Source organism: Macrotis lagotis, chromosome 4 (genome assembly GCF_037893015.1).
Source record: "Macrotis lagotis isolate mMagLag1 chromosome 4, bilby.v1.9.chrom.fasta, whole genome shotgun sequence".
NCBI lineage: Eukaryota > Metazoa > Chordata > Mammalia > Peramelemorphia > Peramelidae > Macrotis > Macrotis lagotis.
In genome coordinates, this window is record NC_133661.1 from 94,335,088 (window position 1) to 94,355,938 (window position 20,851).

Below are 20,851 nucleotides of genomic sequence, written 5' to 3' on the forward strand. Positions count from 1 at the left end.
TTGGTTCTGGATGTAGAGAAAATGTGACAATCTCCTTTTTAACTTCTGTCCTCTCTACTAGGTACCTTCCAGCTCTTTAGCTAGTAGGATACTATGACAGAGAAGGAAAGTGAGGATTCGATGATCAGAGGATCCTAAGTTTAGAGCTAGAAGGAACCTTAGAAATCAAACAAACAACCTCCTCATTTTACAAATGAGGAAACTGAGGCCCAGGGACATTATATGACTTTCCCAAGGTAACACGTGAAACAAGCTATAGAACCAAGATTTGAAATCTGGTCTTCTGACTCTGGATCCAGTGTTCTCTGCAGTGCACCATGATGCTTTTCCAGCTAAAGTTGTGTTTTATTTTCTCTGGACACTGCTACATAGTTGCTTGCCACCGGAAACCTCACTTTTACTTTTGTGGAGGTCACTATGATGAGGTTTCACCCTTTCATTCTTAGTCAGGTTATACAATATCAGGGTTTCCCTAATGATCTTGGTAGAGAAGAGAAATGTAAAGTCACTCAGGTTAGAAATAACCAGAATTAGATCAGAAAAAATACAAGTCTTAAAAGATGATGATGAACTGCCATCCATGACACTGAGAATGGATAATGTGAATGTATCCATTATTTAGTTATCTGAAGTAGAGACTGATCTATTAACCTAGCTAGAAGAGGCTGTTTATTTTGTATTATTGAGTCATATGGAATTTATTATTTTTAAAAAATAGAAAATGCTCATGTTGTTTCTTGGGCTTCCTTTTTTGGAACATTCCTATGCTCAGATTCTTCAGTTAAGATGTATACATATACAAACAACACAAATGTCACCTCTTTCCTAGGCTGTACAAAAATATGTACTTTAAAATGTCACCTTCCTTTTAGATCTGTATTAAATGTTCTTTGTATTAAATACAGATGTAAATTTATTTCCAGCAGTCGTTCTAAAATTCTCTAATCTGTAATTATGAAATGATAGATTATGTTGATTGAGAATTATAATTTTATTTGAATAAATTTTACCAATTTTGGAAACATTTTTAAGATACTTAATTGACTTTGTTTATTCTGTATTCTTTGGAAAGTCTAATGTATTTGGTCTGTAAATTATTTGGTCTGTAAAGTTAGCAGTACCTTTAAAGAATTTTAGAGGAATTATTCAATATAAGCTAATATTTTTAGTTAAGGGAATTTTAGCTTGCCTTGTCCTTGTTTCTAACAAAGACTTTGTTCAATAGACTACTTACCTGATAAATTTGTTGAGTATATTTGGCATATAAATTTCAGTTATCTTTATAAATTTCTTTTGTTTAGAAAATTTGTCAGCAGTTTGAAAGCATTTTGTTATACAAGTTTTTTTTTGTTATAGTATGACTTCTGTATATATATATATATATATATTAAGAACATTTGGTCTACGATTTTTAAAATTAGCAAACTGAGTCTTCAAATATTCGTCTTTTTATTATTTTTTTCCTGGATCTGGTAGAGTAAGGTTGCTACTCCCATAAGTCTAGCACAGGCTTTTAATATTTTTTAAATTGTTCTACTTAGAATATAAACATATTAGAAAATAGGAACCAGAATTGATATAAAACAAAATAGATTAATGTATTAAATATCACTCATTGAAACTTTTTAAAAAAGGTAACAAAAACAATTGTTTTACCACACAAAATTATTCTTTATGAGAGCTTCAAGTTACAACTGTTAGTTGGCATAGTCATATACTTTTAATATGAGAGGAAAATATGCAGTCTTGCATTTTACAAATGAAGAAATGAGATCCATAATCAGCAAATCAGATTCAGCTAGATTCAAGATTTTCTGGTTCCCAGTTCAGTGTTTATGCCACTGTACCATGCTGTCTTCCATCTTAAATTTAGGTGACAATATTTTGGAAATTAGTATGTTATTAGCTCTTATATATCAAGACATAAATTTAAAAATGAAAACTATTGCAAATACTTCACTTCATATAGGTAGATATAAATGAGAGATACAGATTTTTTTCCCCCTGCCCTACTAAATAATGACTTTTAGTCAGTGGCTGAGTAAGGAAGCAGCACATTTTTTTTAAAAGAAAGATTTTATTATTTATTTTGAGTTTTACAATTTTTTCCCCTATTCTTGTCCCTCCCCCCACCCCCCAAAGAAAGCAGTCTGTTAGTCTTTACATTGTTTCCATGGTATACACTGGATATGTCCATTGATCTAAGTTGAATGTGATGAGAGAGAAATCATATCCTTAAGGAGGAAAAATAAAATATAAGAGATAGCAAAATTACAGAATAAGATAACGGTTTTTTTTCTAAATTGAAGGCAATAGTCTTTGGTCTTTGTGCAAACTCCACAATTCTTACAGATGGTATTCTCCATCACAGATAGCCCAAAATTGTCCCTGATTGTTGTACTGATGGAATGAGCAAAGTCCTTCAAGGTTGATCATCACTCTCATGTTGCTATTAGGGTGTACAATGTTTTTCTGGTTTGGCTCATCTCGCTCAGCATCAGTTAATGCAGATTGAAGCAGCACATTTTAAAGGAATATTTGACTCCTGATATAGCAATTAACATTTTTGATAGAATATCAAAGGCAAACATATATGGGATGGGATATAAATTGCATATTTAAGTTTTTGATGTTAACCAGAACTAGGTCTCTGGATCTTTAAGTTACTAGAGATACTCTTATATCTTGAGCCTAGTTGTGAATGGATTAAGAGAGAACAAGGAACAGTTTTCAGAATTCTTTTGTTTTATGAAATAAAACAGGTGAAAGAATGCTTTTTAGAATGACTAAAATGAAAAACTGAAGATTGGGGACTGTGTTTAGATGTTAGACTACTGTGGACCTTCAAAAATGAAAGGAAAGCTAGTTTTTGACTGACCATTTTATTGTATTTTAGTAGAATTTAATGATCCAAATAGTATATTCTCCATGAGTTTAGGTACTGTAATTGTTATGATAGAAGATCTTATTTCATGGATAAAAAAGCATTTTTTGCCATATCACCTGACTAAAGACATCCCTGGTCCCCCATATTGCCATGAAAACAAGATGTTATTCCATTGTTAAATATCAGTTGCAGAAGCCTACTACCCCATCCATCATTGAGGATACCTTTATGCATACATTTGTATATAGATTCTTATAAAGATATATTTAGAGATGGAGACAGTGGACATCTAGAGTGGTAGTTTATTACTGGACTCTTGGTCACCATTTAAAAAACATTAATAAGGTTTTAGTTTTGTTGATTTGGCCTTTTTTCCTTCTTTATATGCCTTGCATTCCTCCATGCCTTTTCGGTTTTATAACATTCAATATGGATTACCTTGATATATATACTTGGTCCCACTGAGCAACTGTACTTTTCATAGTTCTCTTTACTACCACTTTTTCCTCCTCTAAATACATATCTGAACCTGATGCTAATATCCAAGCTTATTGTTCCAATGTGATAATAAAAAAATTGTTTGCTAAAAAATGTTTTTGCAAATTTTTTCCATTTTTCTTCAATTTCTAGTCTTTCCATTTCTGTCCTTAAAAGGTTTTAGTATGACTTTGTTTAGTTGGTTATCTTGCCAAGCTTTCTTTAAACTGGTTTTATCCTTCACTGCTTCTCTTTGCTTAATGAGAGTATTATACTCATCCATCATCCTTCTTAATAAGATTTTACAAACGAATTTCTTTAGGCTGTTATCTTTGACAGTTTTTTGTCTGGGTTTAGCAAATAAGTCAGATGTTTTTCTGATCAAGGTACTTTATTTGTTCTCCTTGGAACAACATTTATATTAGTTAAACTTATGGATGAAATTAGCATAATTAATATCAATGTTTTTCTGTTGTACATTTGTCATTTTATTTTAATTTGTTAAAATATAGAGGGACAAGTCATTTTGATTTTGCATCTTTCTAATTATTGTTGTTATTCTGATCTTAGCTCAGATGAATCAATGGTCAAACATTACTCCCACATCAATACTAAACCTTTTCCCATCTATTAAAATATAGCTTATTTCATTCATTATGCTGTTATTTGCTACTCAGAATATTAATTGCAAAAGTATTCATGATATGATGTAAGATTCCCATGTAATGTGCAAGTTTTTGATCTCCCCAATTCTTCCTGAACCATTCTTTGCCATGTGTTTCTCCCCTACCCCCCCCCCCCCCCCGCTTTCCTCACCTCAACTTTGCATTTGAGTCAAATAATAGAGCATGTGTTGATTTGATTTGGAAGGTCTTAGCAAGTTCTTCATAGAATTTCCCTGTCATATTGTCTTCATACTGAATTGATTTTGATGTGTAAAGTGAAATTATTTTAATGGTTATTTTTTCACAAATACTTTTCTTTAGTATTTCAATGTGTTATGACTAAATATCCCTTGAAATAATATTTTCATTACTTTTAGTCGCACAATGAAAGAAACCTATTTTTAATTTTTTCCACTTCCAGTTTGCTTCTTGTGTTAATAGGAAAAAATGAGTCACCATATGTGATGTAATCATGTTTCTTTGCTCAGAATTCTTCAGTACCTCCTTCTTGCCAACAGTCAGGTTCATACTGCTTTGTCTTGGGTTCAAGATCCTTGAAAAAATCGGATGTCATCTATCTTTCTGTCCTTATTTCTCCTTTTCTTCCCAACATGAAGTCTTTAAGCCATTCAAAGTGAATGGCAGTGTGGATAGAATGCCAGATTTATAGACAGAACGACCTGGCTTCAAACCCCATTACAGTTATTAACTGTGATTTTCAGTGAGTCACCTCTTATGTTCCTCAGTTTCCTTATCTATTGAATGAGAATATAGAGGATATAGTTTGTTATGAGGCATATTAAAGTACTTGGTGAACATAGTAGGTACCTTAATAACCATTCATTCATTACTTGGTTAATCAAATGACAGTAGATGTCAAATGACTTTGTAAACCATAGGGAGGACATTATATAAATATGAGGTATTCCTTTTTTAAAACAATTTTTTTCATTGATATTTATTTTATTCTTCCAGTTACATGCTATGGTAATTTTTCATCTATACAAGTTATACATTTTCATCTAAGTTACACATTTTTCTTCCACTCTCCCTTCCCTCTCCCTCTTTCCTTGGCAGAGAACAGTCTGGTAATAGTTGTTCATGTACATTTGTGTTTCACATATTTACCTATTAGTTACATTGTGTAATAAGAATTGGGACTAAGATAGTAAGGAAAAAAATAAGAGAAGTTTTTAAAAAGTGAACATGGTGTACATTCAGTTTCCCTAGGGTTTTTTTTTTCCAGAAGTGGATGACATCTAACAGGTCTTCCAGGGTTGTTCTTGATCAATATGAGTTTTCCTTTCTGGTTCCCTAAACATAATCTACTCTTCTGCCTTTACTTGTCTAGCCTCTGGGCCTGGAATGCCATCCCACTTCTTAGCCTGATTCAGAGACTGGGTCCTAATGATGCCCTCACTATCAGACAGGACACCTTCTATGTGTCCCCATCACTTTATGTGGAGAAGCCCCCGGTGTGGTAGAAGGAAGTCCAGCCTCTGACTCCAAGGGTCTGGTTTGGCATCCCTCTCACTGACTGGCTTATCTTTGCCACACTTTCTAGAACACTGATAACCTCATTAGTGGTGTGTCATGTTTTTTACTAAAATTCCTTCACTAGCTCCATGACATAGGGACAGTATCTTATCCAAAGTCTGTAGACTCCATGTTGCTCAGCACAAATCTTAAAACCTTAAATCTTAAAATCTTAAATACTTAAAACCTTTTATTGAATTTAGTGAAGTATTATTTGTTCTCGCTTAACTGGCATTTGTTTGCATATTTACAGTCCAAATTGAGATTTACTTTTTATATGGGAGAGGAGTGGTAAGAATTTTACATTCTTATTTTGGTGGATATTAGGCAGAAAGAGAATTTTTCCCCACTTAACTAATTCTAATTGCTTAGTGGAATTTATTGAGCAGATGTGGCTCCTATGTAGGACTTCCTTAGTGGGATGGCTCCCATGGATGTTTTATGATCTATAATAATTTATAATCTATAATAATAATAATAATTATTATTATATAATTACATATGATCTATAATAATTATAATTATTCTTTTACTTAAATTCAACAAAATTTATTAAGGGTTTACTGTGTGCAAGAAGATGCTGGAAATTCAAGAAATGACCCAGTCATTGTTCTGAAAGAATTTATATTCTAGTTGGTGAGGTAGGGCAGGATGACAACCTCAACCCAGATGTATATATTAGTGGGTCTCAAGAGAAGTTAGGATTCTGAAACTCACTCTGCTAAGGAGGGGTGAAGCTAGAACTCATGTTCTGGGTTCTTGTAAATCCAGGACTTTTTCAACCACATCTGCTCAGTAAGTTAGCTCTTTCATTTAAAAGATTTGAGAACTATAAAAGAAAGTGATCGTTGTTTTCCTTTATAACAGTTTTAAAATGTCAAAGCAAGATCAAAATGGACCAGGCAAGCCACATCTGGGGATAAAATTGTTTACAGGTATAAATTAATCCATGAAATATATTTCTCTGTATATGTGTATGTACTAACTGTAGATGAGGTGAAGCTAATATGGTAGTTTATGTTCAAGCACTTTTTAAAAACTCTTAATGGTACAAGATATATTTTAATATTTCAGTCCCATGAAACTGTGTATAGCTCTTTGATTAAGAATCTCCAACATTGTGCATAAATCTTTGTCAAGAATCTACATCCAGTAAACAGTTTTTCTTAGGAATATTAAGTCATTTTCCTATTATTTTTTTCATAATAATGGCCTTAATTTAAAATTTGTTTTCTTTTCAGTCAGGTCTTGAAGTGAGCATCGACAAAGCTGTGGCTGAAGGGGATATTGAAAAGGCGGAAGAACTCAGTAATAGCTTAGCTACTCGGGAGGTAATTAAAAAATTTTAAACTTCTGTTCATTATTAAAGTTTGTAGGAAAATATAGTTAAACATTCAGTTTTGATCAGTGTATGACATGGAAACAATGTAAAGATTATCAGATTGTCTTCTGTTGGTGGTGGGAGAGAAGGGAGGGTGGGGAAAAAATGTAAAATTCAAAACATTACCAGAAAATGATAGGTAGAAACTACTATTGTATATAATTGGAAAATAAAGAAAATATTTATATAATAAAGAAAATATAATTAACATTTTCAGTACTGTCATTTAGTCTATAGTTTTTATGTTATTTTGAAATGTAGAATTATGTTGTTATAGTTTTGTTTTTAGATCAATTTGGTATAAATCTTATTTCAGAACTGGTTCTTTCCTCATAATCCCATAAGCAAGTAGATCTTTTTTTCCCTTCATGATCAAAAGGTTAGCCTTCCTTTCCCATTTGCTTCTTTAACCCCATTTAACTTTCATTGTTGGGGAAAAGGCAGTTTTCTCTCTTTCTAAAGATATGATAGGCAGGGTCACAAATAGGGGTTGCTTACCTATCAGGAGTAAAGATCACATGATATCTGACAGCCTTCTGTAAAACTCTTTTTCATTTTGTTAGTGCTTAAAAAAATATAGTTGCAGACTAAATCCTTGTGTTTAATTTGTAATACATTAAATGACTGACTTACCCATTTGGCTCCCTCTTAGACTGTGTTCACCTGGTGTCCAGTGAATAGGTAAATTTAGTGAAAAAATATAGCCAAACCATTGTTTTACTTTTCCAAACTAGAATAGTAGATCTCTTATGGAAAATATTTTAATCTACCTTACTGTTCATTCTTTATGATCATTTTCTAAATGGAAATCTGATGAACAAAACTTTATTTATTAAATTTCATACTGAAATTAAGTTTTAAAACTAACATTAGCTGCTAGAACTTTACTTTTGGTTCTTCAGTAGCTGCACTGATTGGTGGTGGACTCAGCAGAATTAGATAATGGAAGGTCATCTTAAATATTGAGTTCACTTTTCTCCTACCTTTCTTGGAGTCACTGTACTAAAGAGACATGAAGGTTAATTTAGTGTGAACAGAGACATAGGAAGTAATAAAGTCATTTTAAGCAACTTCTTTTGAAATAAGGGGTAGTATTTTTAGTATATAAACTCTTCAGAAACAACATTTAAAAAAACACTTATTTTCCTATCTAAGTGAGTTGTGCTACTAAGATATGTGACAAGCTGGTTGCTAGGCTTTATCTTTTATATTTTGAGGTGGGCCATATCTTGGCTGTACTGGGTACTGCATACTATTTGGATATAGTGATATTTATATTAATCTGTTTTTAACCATTTTATATTTTTTAAAAACAAAATAATTCATTTTTTCCCTTCTTTTTCTTCCATTGGTTTATTCTTTGGAAAATATTTTAAATAGTATTTTTGTACATTTTACTTCTTTATTAGCCTTTCACTAAATTTAAGCTAAAAGAAGTTCAAATTCTACTATGATGGATTCTCAGCTCCATGGCAAATGACAAGTCATTTTAATCTCCTAGTGTCTAGGCAATTCAATAAGTTATTGGTTTACCTTAATGGGATTCCTCATGCCATAAGTCTAGAGTATAAAGTAACCCTAAGTCTTGAATATTAAAAAAAAATAGCTTTTGATTTTGTGGTTTGTCTAGCAGTTTGGGAAATACTACAAGCAACCCTCATTTTAAAAATTGATTGTATTCTAAAAGTTCATTTACAGTTAAACCATTAGCAATTTAGAGTATGATTTTCATAGGGGAAAAATGTAAATATTGGTGGTACAGTATTCTGGCTAATTCTGAAAAGCTTATATATGATTCCTGAACTCCACTCTCAAGACAAGGAGGCAAGGGGGGACCTCTGCAGCTCAGTCCCTTAGTACTAGTGACAAGGACACTGTTATTACATTAGGAAGGAAGGGCTTGGGTAGAAATGTCCAGTAGAGTCACCATCATTTGTCATCTGTAAGCTAAAATGACCACAAGCATCTGGGGGCTGTTTTGTACAGCAAATAGTATGTCCTGTTTGGCTCAAGACTACATGGGAGCACAAAGAAGGTGAATTTGGTATGTAGAATGTGTGAATGGGTTGGAAAGGAAGGCCAGAACCCCTTGTGAAGGACTTTAAATATCAGGCAGAAGAGACTGTTTTTATCTCTTGGTAGCAGAGAGCCACTAGAATTTTTGGATCAGAGGAATGATGTGGATTAACTTGAACTTTAGTAATTGTAGCATTCTCAAGAATGGGACAGGTCTGAGGAATTTTGAAATTTGAAATTTTGAAAATTGAAAGACTTGGCAATTAGGATACAAGTGAATAAGACAAGAGTTGATAAAGTCTCTGATTTCAAACTTGGGGACTAAAAGAATGTTGGAATCATGAGTATAAATAGGTAAATTAGGAAGAAAGTTGCTTCTACGGGAAAAGATGATTTCTATTTAAGAAATGTTGAGTTTGAGAAGCTTTGGGGAATCCAATTGGAGATAACCAGTTGCATTTGCAGGTTTAAAATGACTGCCAAGGATTGAATATGTAGATTTTATAGTAATCTGCATAAAGATGACTTTTGGAACCTGAAGAGATCACCCAGAGGGGAAAAGGAGCCTAGGACAAAGGCCTAAGGGGTCATTCAATTGTGAGAACTGGAAGTAATGATCCTGCAAAGGAGATTGAGAATGAGTAGTCAGACAAAATGAGAACCTGGGCAGTACAGAGTCATGAAAACCTAGAAAGGAGAAGAGTGTCTAGTAGAAGCTTGATGGTCAGTAGTATCATATGCTGCAGAGAGGTCAAAGAAAGATCCAAACTGGAAAAAAGTTTTGGATTTAGCATGAAGAGATCATTGAAGATCTTAAATCAGTTTGAGTTGGAAGTCAGATGTTGTGGGATTAAGAAGTGAGTAGAAAATGAGAAAATGAAGTCATTGAGTGTTGGCAGCAGCACTTTGTTGGAATTCAGCTGTCAGAGACATCAGATAAAGAAAATAATCACCTAAAGGAAATGTTAAGGTTAGGAAGGGTTTTCTAAAGGATATGAGTTAGGATGGGAGCAGCAAAGAATAAGCCTGTTGACTAGGTAAGGTTGAAAAATGGGGGAGGAGAGAAATAGTGGTGGGAAAAGTTGATCTTCTAGAATAAATAGGAGGGAATGGGATCAAGGTCACATGTAGAGTAGCTGGGAAATGAATGGCAAGGAGGAGTAGTAACTTAGCCTTTCAGACAAGAACAAAGGAAAGATTAAGAGATGATAAGGCCAGGTTTTTTCAACATAATAATTTTACTGAACTCCCCCCCCTTTATTCTTTATTATAAGGCATGGCTTGTGGGGATGTGGGAGCAAGATACCTTGGGAAATGCAGGTTATGTAAAAACAAAAGACATCAATATTTTTTTTTTAATGAAGGTTGTGGCTGAAGTGTGGATTTGAGTATGGGAGGGAACTTGAGATAGATTAGTATAAATTTTTTCAGTGAAAGTTGAAGCAAAGTTCTCTGTTAAGGAGTAAGAGAGGGAGGGAAAATGCCTTTTTGACCAACTGCTTTGGATAGTGTTGAGGTCTTACTAGGGGAGTGTAAAAGATTGGGGTAGTGAGGATCCAGGTGAGACAAGGTTAACATAAATTTTTAGTAGATTACATTTAGTAGTTGTGTGACTTTCTGCAGCTTAGATTAGAGGTGACTGGGATGCATTGAGGGAATCCAAGAATAGAGGATAATGACTATTGACCAAAGGGATAAGATTTTGAAGGGAGAGAGTACCCAGAGCAAGGGTGATATCCTAGGGAAACAGGAAGGGATGAAATGATTGAGAGTTTTCAGTGAAGATTAGAATTTAGGTTTAGTAAGCATGATATTCAAAAAGAGAAGAAATAAGTGGTTATGTTCAGATGAAAAATTTATATGTGAATATGAAACCTGTCTCATAATGAATAATGAAAGCAATTATAAAAGCAAATTATATGACCATCCCTATGTATGAGTGAGGTAGAATGAAAGTTCAGATTGGTAGAGTTGAATAGTTTGATTTAAGTAAATGTATTTTAGGGAACCACAAAATGGAAATGGAAACCCCAAGTATATGGATAAACATTGAGTAGGAAGAAGATTATGTTAGACTTTTAGGGAATTACAAATATGAATAATACATGTTCCCTGTCTTTAATGATGTGTAGCTGGGACAGCAAATAGAGTACTGATCCTGGAGTCAAGAAAACTTGTGTTCAAATGTAGTCTCAGAGACTTAGTAGTTGTGTGGCTCTGAGAAAGTCACTTAACCTGTCTCAGTTTCCTCAATCGTAAAATGTATTTATTCCCTTCCTCTTTTCTTAACTTTTCCTTCCCACTTGAATAATATGGAAATCAATGTTAGATTTACCTCCAGTTCTTTATTTTACTTTGCTTACTTATTTACTTTATTTACTTTACTTTCAGCATTACTACTGAAAGTTAGTCTTGCTGAAATACTTTAAAGATTGTGAATATGGATAGAGCACCAACCCTGGAGTCAGGAGGACTTGAGTTCAAATTTGGCCTCAGACACTTAATAATTACCTAGCTGTGTGACCTTGGGCAAGTCACTTAATCCCATTGCCTTGCAAAAACAAACAAGAAGATTGTGAATCAAGCATTGTTTGAGGTTAAATCCTGAATAATTTGATTATATAGTGCAATTTAAAGCACCAGTGGCTTAAATATTAATATTAATTATTGTTAAATATGATAATTTCATTATATAATATAATAATGTTTTGCTGTATAATTATGAAGATTAAATATTTTAAAAGCTTAAGACTTTGGAAAAAGCTGTAAGCTTTTTTTTTTACATCAAGTCTAAAAATCTGCCTTCTGTAGCTTGCACCCAATGCTTCACTTACCAGCTATCTACTGTTTTTGCAGCTATTTTTTCTATTTTCTTTCTTATTAGGGTCATAGATTTATAGCTGGAAAAGACCTTAGTTAGATCTAGTCTAACTCACTTTTTTTTGCAGACTGAAGAAAACAAGGACTAGGGAGATTGTGATTTGCCTAATGTTATATAAATTAATAATATATTTGAATTTGAATCCATATAAGTTGATTTCAAATTTAGTAGTCTTTTATTTGTTTTTCTACAATGTTCTTTAGAACCTTAGACCCTACTTTTCAGCCTATAAAAGTAATATTTTATATTTGTGCCCAGACTCTGGAAGGACCTGGAATAAGAAAGACCTGAGTTCAAATGTGACCTCAGATACTTAGTAGCTGTGTGATCCTTGAAATACTTAGTGTCTGTCTCTCTCTCTCTCTCTCTCTCTCTCTCTCTCTCTCTCTCTCTCTTTCTTTTTTCCTATTTCATACCCTGCTAGATACAAACATGCCCATGTCTCCCTACCTCCTTAAATGTTTCTCTGTCATTTCTTCACTCTGGTATTTTATAACTTCTCCTTATTATAACCAACCTCCTAGAAGAGTCCACTCTCCTGAAGCATATGTTTCCTCACCAGTCATTTCTCAACAATCTCTCAGACTCTGTCTTCTTACCCTATGCAGTCTTTAAATTTAACAATGACTTCTTAATTATTAAATCTTATAGCCTTTTCTCAGACTTAATTCTTGACCAAATTCTGTTCTCTTGTCATTTATCTAAAAGCTCTTAGGTCTTTTTGCTAATTCATCATTTAGATTTCCTTCCTTGTTCTTCTTTCCCCCTCATTAATCACTTTCCTCCCCTGAAAAAAACCCATCATGGATGTCCCTCAGGGTATTGAGTGCTTTGAGTTCATCTTTAATTTCTCTTCTCTAAGGTCTATTGACCATTTCATAGACATTTTTAAGCACATAGTTTAAGATACATAGGATTGCAAAGGAAATCAGTTATGTTGTAATAGTTATTGGAATATTTTTGGAAAAAAATAAAGCAAAGCTTGTGCATAGATACCCAAGTGTCCTTGTTTGCACTCTACCTCAGCTTCTATTAGCTATTATCTCTATACAAATAATTCCCAAATCTATATATCCAGCCTTTATTTGATTTCCAAAGCCCACCTTGCCAGTTCCTGCTAGACATTTCTGCTAGATGCTCCAGCACCATCTCAAATTCAGCATATTTAAATCAGAATTTATCATCTTGACTCATAAACCCATCCTTCATCCCCAACATCTGTATATCTAATGAAGCTACCAGTTAACTAATAGAATCATGGCATCTAAAACAGAAAAAGGAACTTTAGAAGTCATCTCACATGATCTTATTGCTTCCCCTCATTTTATAGAAGTAGAAACTAAAACCTGGAGAGGTTAAGTCAGGGTCTCAAGTAAGAAGAGCAGAATAACAGGTCCACATAATATATATATATGCCATAGAATGGATTGCATTGAGTGGGGAATATGTAGTATATGCCCTCATCATCTATACTAGAATTTGACAAATTCTTAGTTCGATTTTTGAAAACAATCCATCATTGACCCAAGGATTATAATGTTAAATAAAATAAAGAATAATGCAACATAGATAATGTGAATTTGTAGTTTTTTTAAGTCACTGTGATGCCTCCAGGGACCTGTTTTCCTTTTTTGTTTGACACCACTAATCTAGGCTATTCTAATAGCTTCTGCATTTATAATCTCTTCCCTGTCAAATCTTGTGATCACCAAAATAATCTTAAGGCACATAGTCTAATAATATTACTACTCTGATCAAAAATTTTCAAAATTATGAAATTCAGAAATATGAATTCCTTAGATTGGCATTTAATATCCTCATCTGGGATTGTAATCTACCTTTCTCTCCTTTTTTCACATTATTTCTCTTTGTGTACTCTAAGGAGCATTCAGACTAGACTCTTTGATTTTTCATTTCTTGCCTACTGGGCATTCGTATATACACTTTTCACAATTGTATATACACTTTTCATAATGTATGTGTTTTCCTTTAAAATTTGGCTCAAGTGTGACTTTCATTGGAAAATGTTCCATCATCCTCTAGTAATCTCTCTTCTTCCCCAAATTATTTTTTTTTTGATATGTACATGTGTTGCATTCTCTTCTTTTTCCTATCCTTGCCCTAGAACACAATCCTACTGAGGACATAGAATGTTTAGATTTTTGTGTTTTTTTTTTAATTTTTCAGGCTTAAGACTTTTTTTGTAAATTTTTTAAAAAATTGAACTATCTACCATTGACAAATTTTAAAAGCTTTCAGAAATTGTTATTTTACACCTCAGTAGTTTTTTATTCTCTTTCATACTGCTTTTAAAATGGGAATTATATGCCATTGACTTGATATTTTTACTCTTCACAAATGTGTTTAGTTTAAAAGGCATTACTTCGTTGGCATGGTTTATGACAAATAGGATTGCTTTTGCAGCACTTGATACTTTTCATCCTCTGATCTCCATATAGAAGGATTGTAAAGATTTTTTTCAAATTTGTTTTTCCCCTTGATACAAACATAACACTTTGTTCTCAAAAGTAAATTCAATTTATTCGGTTTGTGATTAAAGAATTCTAATTTTTAAAAAACTTTTTTTTGAGTTCATCTAATTTGGACTGTGTAAATTTTCCATGGATAAGTGGAAAAAACATCTGGAAAATGTTTGTTGTTGGTCTGAAGCAGACATGGGAAAGATGCTTATGTCATGTTAATTAAGCACTCATAAGGAATAACTAAAGTAATCAAGGTTGAATTATTCATATATACCCAGAGATTTAATTTTTCTTATTTTCCTTAATGAACATTAAGGTTGGGATTTTGTAAAGTTAATAATTGTATGTTTAAGGCGTAACCCTTTTAAAGTAGAATGTGTATGTTACTTCTTGGTGGATGTCCTTTTGGAAGTCAGGTGTATTGGTTTTTATTTGGTACTATTTTCTTTTTCAAGAGCAGTGACTGGGGCCTACTGATAAAGCCTGGGCCGTGAGGCATAGATCTCAGAGTTCTTCAAGCCTTTTCTTGCCATAATAAGTGAAACTAATTTTTGATGTATAACATTTATAAGCCTGTGAAAATGATAGGGTCTCACCAGCATTGGAAAATAAAATGAAACCAAAAATAAATCCATGACAGAAAATATCTCTTGAAAATATATCCTGAAAAACATGTTTTGTCAAAATAATGTTGTCAATGTGCTGTCATTGTAACATCACAAGAGATTCCCCCCCCCAAAAAAAATTAGAGCGCCTTTAAATCATGATAACATTAGGGATGTTCACCATTTTTTGAGGAGGAAAGGCTCAAATGCACACATCTAAAGCCTTGTTTGTATTGTGGAAAGGTTTTTTGGTTGTTTTTTTTTCCCATTGTAGGATATTTTGGGGCTATCACTTAAATTCATAGTATTTTTTATTTTGAAAAGGGGAGAGTTGTAAATAAGAGAGGATATGCAGAAGTGAAATATATGACCTTGTTCTTTTTTGTGTCTTACATATTGAACCATTCTAATTTTTAAAGATCCTGAGGGGTTTTTTAGTTTTAACTATTACATACCTAATTGCTTTGGTAATCTACTTACTTGAAATCTCCGTGGCATATTCTATTGTGTGTAGTAAGAAGTGTTCTAGTAAAATCTAACTTTGAAATTCTTCCCCTTGATTTTCTTTGACAGAAAAAGCTGCTACCTTTAAATTGTTTATTCTAATTTCATAACAGCCAATGACAAACTTTTAAATTTCTAATAAAGTCTTGATTTAATTAAAAAGAAGAAATCAGTTAGGTTGAATAGTAAATTTTGGAAGCAGAATTTTTCCTCTTGGTTTGTGCATATCAGTTTGATGTAGATCAAAACCAACTTTTTATTTAGCAACAGAATAGTGAGTTTCTATTATCAAATGAGTGACACCTCTACTCAGTTAATGTACTGCTAAGATTGATTTCAGTTTTATTAATATGGTGTTAGAAATAGAATGACCAAAGAAAGAGAATATAATAGTTTATCACATAAACATACTCCATCTCTGACTTGCTGCCATTGAACTTCTTAAAGTTTATTTAGATTTTACCCCATAACTTACTTAATAACATAACTTAATACTTAATTCCATAGATTATTGAAATAGAAGTGTTTCTTCAAAGCACTAGCCAAACTTAATTCACTATTCAAAAAAGATAAGAACTTGTGCATTATATATAGCATTGTAAATAGGTAATACTCCTGTGCATCCTAGAAAGAGGTCTTGTCCCTTTTACATTTTTACAAAGTATTAATATTCATACTTTTGATACTCTCTCTTGTAATCCACTACCATCTGTGCCAGAGCTGAAAGCTTTTGATTAAGGAGAAAGATATGATAAAGTATTTTAAAGCTCTTATTGCTTGAATTTATATAAATGAGTACCTAAGGCAATGACTTACTCCCCGTCTCTTTAATGATAAAATTTCCAACCTTTGTCCTGTAGAGCAAAATAATTATTTAGCATTAACTAAGGTATCTCAAGAATAAATATTAAAAAAAACTCAGTTATTGTCATTGATTTTTAAAATATAGCTAGGAAAATAGAAATGTTTGTCTATTATTTTCACTTTGCCAGAATGTATTTTCTTCAGTAACAAATCCTATGGTAAAGAAGTAATGCCGACCTTTTTTAAATAGGATAGGAAAAATATTTTTGACCTTAAGCACAACATGATTAGGTTGTTTTTAATACTCATGTGAATTAAATGTTCTGAAGATTAGGACACATGCTTTTTTTTTTTCCAGCCTAGACTTTGTGAACTACATTATACATTATTTTTAGAACAATTTCACATTAACTGTGAAAATTATCTGATTTGAGGTGTATGGTAAAGCTATGGAACATTATCTTAGTGTAGAAGATACTCCTCTCTGAGGAAGGTAAGTTTTGGGGTATATGTGTGTGTCTCTGTATGAGTACATGATCATGAGTGACCCTGACAATATTCTGCTTAATGCAGATCTTTTGGTTTTGTTTTCTTATTTTTGTGATGATATTGATGTTTCTTTCTCTAAACATGAAGGCAGAAACTTCCTAAATAATTTTACATTATACTTCATAGTATTGACATTTTTTAATGTTATTTCATTTCTTCTAAACATGAATAATTCTGTTAAAATGATAAACTATAAGATTGCTTTTGACATTTAAGTAAGTGATATTTCTAAGGCAATTTTTATGACTAAGAGAAGTGGATAAAATAGGAGAACTAAAGTCAAATAATTCAGTTAAGCAGGCTTATTATTTTGTTGGAAGTCCATCCTAAAATCAAAGCAGCAAATTGTTTTCTCATCTTTTTTAATGCATATTTCCTACATGTAAAATATACTGATAGCCAATATTTCCAGAATAAAAATATTTTGTTTAAATATGAAACTGAAGAATATATCCCAATTAAATTATTATAGAATTTTCATTGTCTCTAAAATTATAATGGTATCAGATATCTTTCTTATTTCTTAACAATTGTGATTTCTCTCTCCTTTAAAATTGAGTAAATACTGTGAAATATATTAAATGTAAATTGACTTGTACATGCAGTATTTAAAATATGAAATCTCTAATTGCACGTTTTTGTGAGAGGAAAATAGATTGCAAAGTCTTATGATGCTAATGAATATCCTATGTATAGTTTACTTTTATTGTAAAAGATTGTTTTTAAAGATTTTTAAATGACCAGTACATATAAAAAGTTAACAGATGATCTTTAATCACCCTGTTGAGAGACATCTGATTTATTATTTTTACGAGATGTAATCTTTCTTAACTGGATGTATCTCCTCAAGGTTTGTAGTAATTTCTATTAAGAAATAAAATTTAAAGAGCTTCTTTTAGGTGTGGTAATGGGGAGCATTGGACAAGAAGGAACCTAGTAAATTGGGGGGAAGGAGTGAGGAAGCTATAGGATAAACTCTTCACTGACCAGAAACTTCATTTTCTTTGTAGGATAGAGCTATAAGAAGGGGTCTGTGGGGATGGGTGTGTGTGTGTGTGTGTGTGTGTGAGAGAGAGAGAGAGAGAGAGAGAGAGAGAGAGAGAGAGAGAGAGAGAGAGAGAGAGAGAGAGAGAGAGAGTATGAGATCATATGTTGGATCACTTTTCATTTGACTTTGATCATTTCAGTGCTTCTTAGAATGTGTTCATCTATTAGTTATTATTTGCTCTTACCATTGAACAGAAGACTCGTAAAAGGTTAGTTCATTTCTCACCTTTGGGTTTCTTCTGTCCTTGGGCTATAACATGTTCAACAAGTCCTACAAAATCCTCTATTATTTAATTAGAAGGTGATCTTTTCAGCATAGCAAATAGAGACTGATAGAACTGTATTCAAGTAAGGGCTTGGTTACATTCCTTTGCATGTAACTTAAAGGTTTTTTTAAAATCCCTTCTTAAGAACTTTAATTATTTAGCATAAAAGTTAGAATATGGCAATATTTTTTAAAATCTACATTTCTACTTAAGAATGAGTCTTTTTCTCAGACTTCAGGGTATGCTTCAAAAATCTCCTTTTATCAAAAATGTTTTCTTCTAACCTTTGGTATATGATTGGGTGATCACCTAGAATGGCATTTCTTATGCTCCCTTTTAATTATGTTTATCTGTGCTTTTAACAAACCTTAAAAAAAAGATTTCAGATGTTACAAGTCTAATTAAAGAGACAGACAAAGCACAGTTTATACTGTAGATTTTTTCTGCAGTTCAATTAATCAGCATGTTTTCTCTTTTAATTAAAACCATTTTAGTAAATTAAAGCCCACAGCAAAACACATATATAATTTGTTTGTAATTAGCTCTTAATTGGTGGTAGTTGAAGCTTAGCACCCTTGGTTTCTTTCTTCATGATTGCCATTTTATTAGCAGCCAGTCATTAATTAATCTTTTTCTAATTAGCTTATAAAACTGTTGATGGCACATTATTGTAAATGTGATTTTAAGTTCAAAGCTTGTTAATAAGCTTTCTTACTTAGAAGAACAGAGATAAAGAAATTGCTGAAAACAGTACTACAGTTCTTTTTTAAAAAACTGTCTTTCTTATGAGGGGACTATGTAAAGCATCTAACAGCTTATGGTTAATTTTTTAGTGCTCCCCCCCCCAATGAATAGAAGTTGCTTGAATACAAAGGTCTATATCTAATAGTGACTTAAATAATAAAATATCTTTATCCCCCTGCTGTAGAATAATGTAGTATACATATAATTTGAAGTCTTCATAACCATAATTAATGTAGATGCTGTACGAAGTATTACCCAGTGATTTCAATGTTGAGTACATGATTGAAAGAGTACTGTTTCCATTTCAAAAACCACATAGTATTGGCATTTCATAAATCATTTAACTGAGCAATTCATAAGATTTTGATATATTTTTTAAAACACTCAAACCAATGGAATGCATTTTGAAATCCAGAAGGATCATTATGAGTCATATTTATTGTAAGTTGTTGTAAAATACATATACATGTATACGTGAACCCATAATGAAATTAAGTTACATTCTGTAACAAGGAAGGTAATGATTCCATTAAAACCAATGCTTAAAAGGATGAATTCCTTTCTATTTATTTGATAACATACAAAGAGTTGGGATATCTCTCAGGTGTTCATTGATGACAAGATCAATATGACTATGCATCTTCTCCTGCATTTTGTATAAAATATATCTTATGAAATGATGGAATGGTTAAAGGGCATTCTGAACTTATTATCTAAAATTTAATTCTATTATTCTGTCTCTTAGTTGCATAAAAGCCCTAACTACATGTTATTACAAATTAAACATGTCAACATTTGTGCAAAGTTTTGAAAGTTGCAGAAAATATGTTTTAAGCCATTGGAAATACTTTCCATTTTTGCTGCCTTGAACATTATATAATAATTTTTTCAACTTCAGCTATTTTCTGCCTGTTTTTAGAAAGCATTTTATGATGCCATGCAGGAACCACTAGAAAGGGATAGCTGACAAAGAAAAAATTAAAAATTGGATAAAAAGTAAATGAATAATGTCATATTACTAAAAAGATGAGAGGCTAATTTGTGCCGACTTTTTGCTAATTTTGTTCAAGCCTCAAAATGAGGAGCTGTCACCCGTTCTGTGTAGCACTGATGACAGTGCCAATGATCCATGAAATAAGCTGCCGCTGGCTTTGTTCTGATAAGAATGAACAAATCTGCACAATGTTCGGCTCCCAGAATCTCATTTTCATACTTGCATGCAGGCTAAAAGAAATAAGCTGTTTGCAGGCTTGATTAATCAGACATTTGAGGGTTTTTTGTCTCTTTGATCTCTTTCGTCTCCTAGGTAACTTGCTTGACATTAATGTTGAGCTTGAGTAAAGACAATCAGGAATTGTAGACCAAACTGATATAAAAATTAAAGACCTTAACACTTTAAGTGCTCCAGTAATGGTTCCGCTTTACTTCAGAAAACATCTGTTTTCATTTAATTAAAGAACAAAAGAGAATGGCATAAATATTTTTCATAGAGATCTATTATTCCATGTAAAGTTAAACTATGATAATTGGTATTTTTAAATAAGTGTCTCAAAAGTGTCCAAAAGCTATGGGGTGGGGGGCCGAAGAGAGAGTCATAAATCTGTTAGTTACAAGGTAGAAATTTTGAGATGAGTAAAATATTTTCTGAAATGGATAAGAAGTTTACAGCTATGCTAGATTAAGCTGTTCAAGTCAGATGCTTCAAATGATTATCAGCAAACTTTATAATGGCAAGACTTTAACTGTAGAGAAACTCATTTGATTTTTAAAGTTTGTATTTTAAAAATCTATACTATGTTACAAGGATGAGCTATTATATCTGTTTTACTACCCAATATGATTTACACACTCTAAACCTGTAAAATTGAAAGGAATTAAAAAAATGTCGCAGTGCGTTTGCTTGAGGTTATGCAGACGCTTTTACAAATCTTCCAAGTGGCTGTAAAGATGAATGCCTCAAGGGTCTAGCCAGGGCCCTGCTTTTCCAACCAGCTAAAGCCCTTATC

The 20,851-nt window shown here is 32.4% G+C and overlaps 1 protein-coding gene across 2 annotated transcripts in view; it reads left to right on the top strand.

Annotated features, from left to right (window-relative positions):
* FAM204A (family with sequence similarity 204 member A) overlaps positions 1-20,851 on the top strand; it is a 37,417-nt gene that overhangs the window by 9,967 nt on the left and 6,599 nt on the right. For both annotated transcript variants that reach the window (XM_074233554.1, XM_074233555.1), the window contains exon 6: positions 6,807-6,896. In XM_074233554.1, coding sequence (XP_074089655.1) covers positions 6,807-6,896 — 90 coding nt within the window. The remainder of the gene's footprint in view (positions 1-6,806; positions 6,897-20,851) is intronic.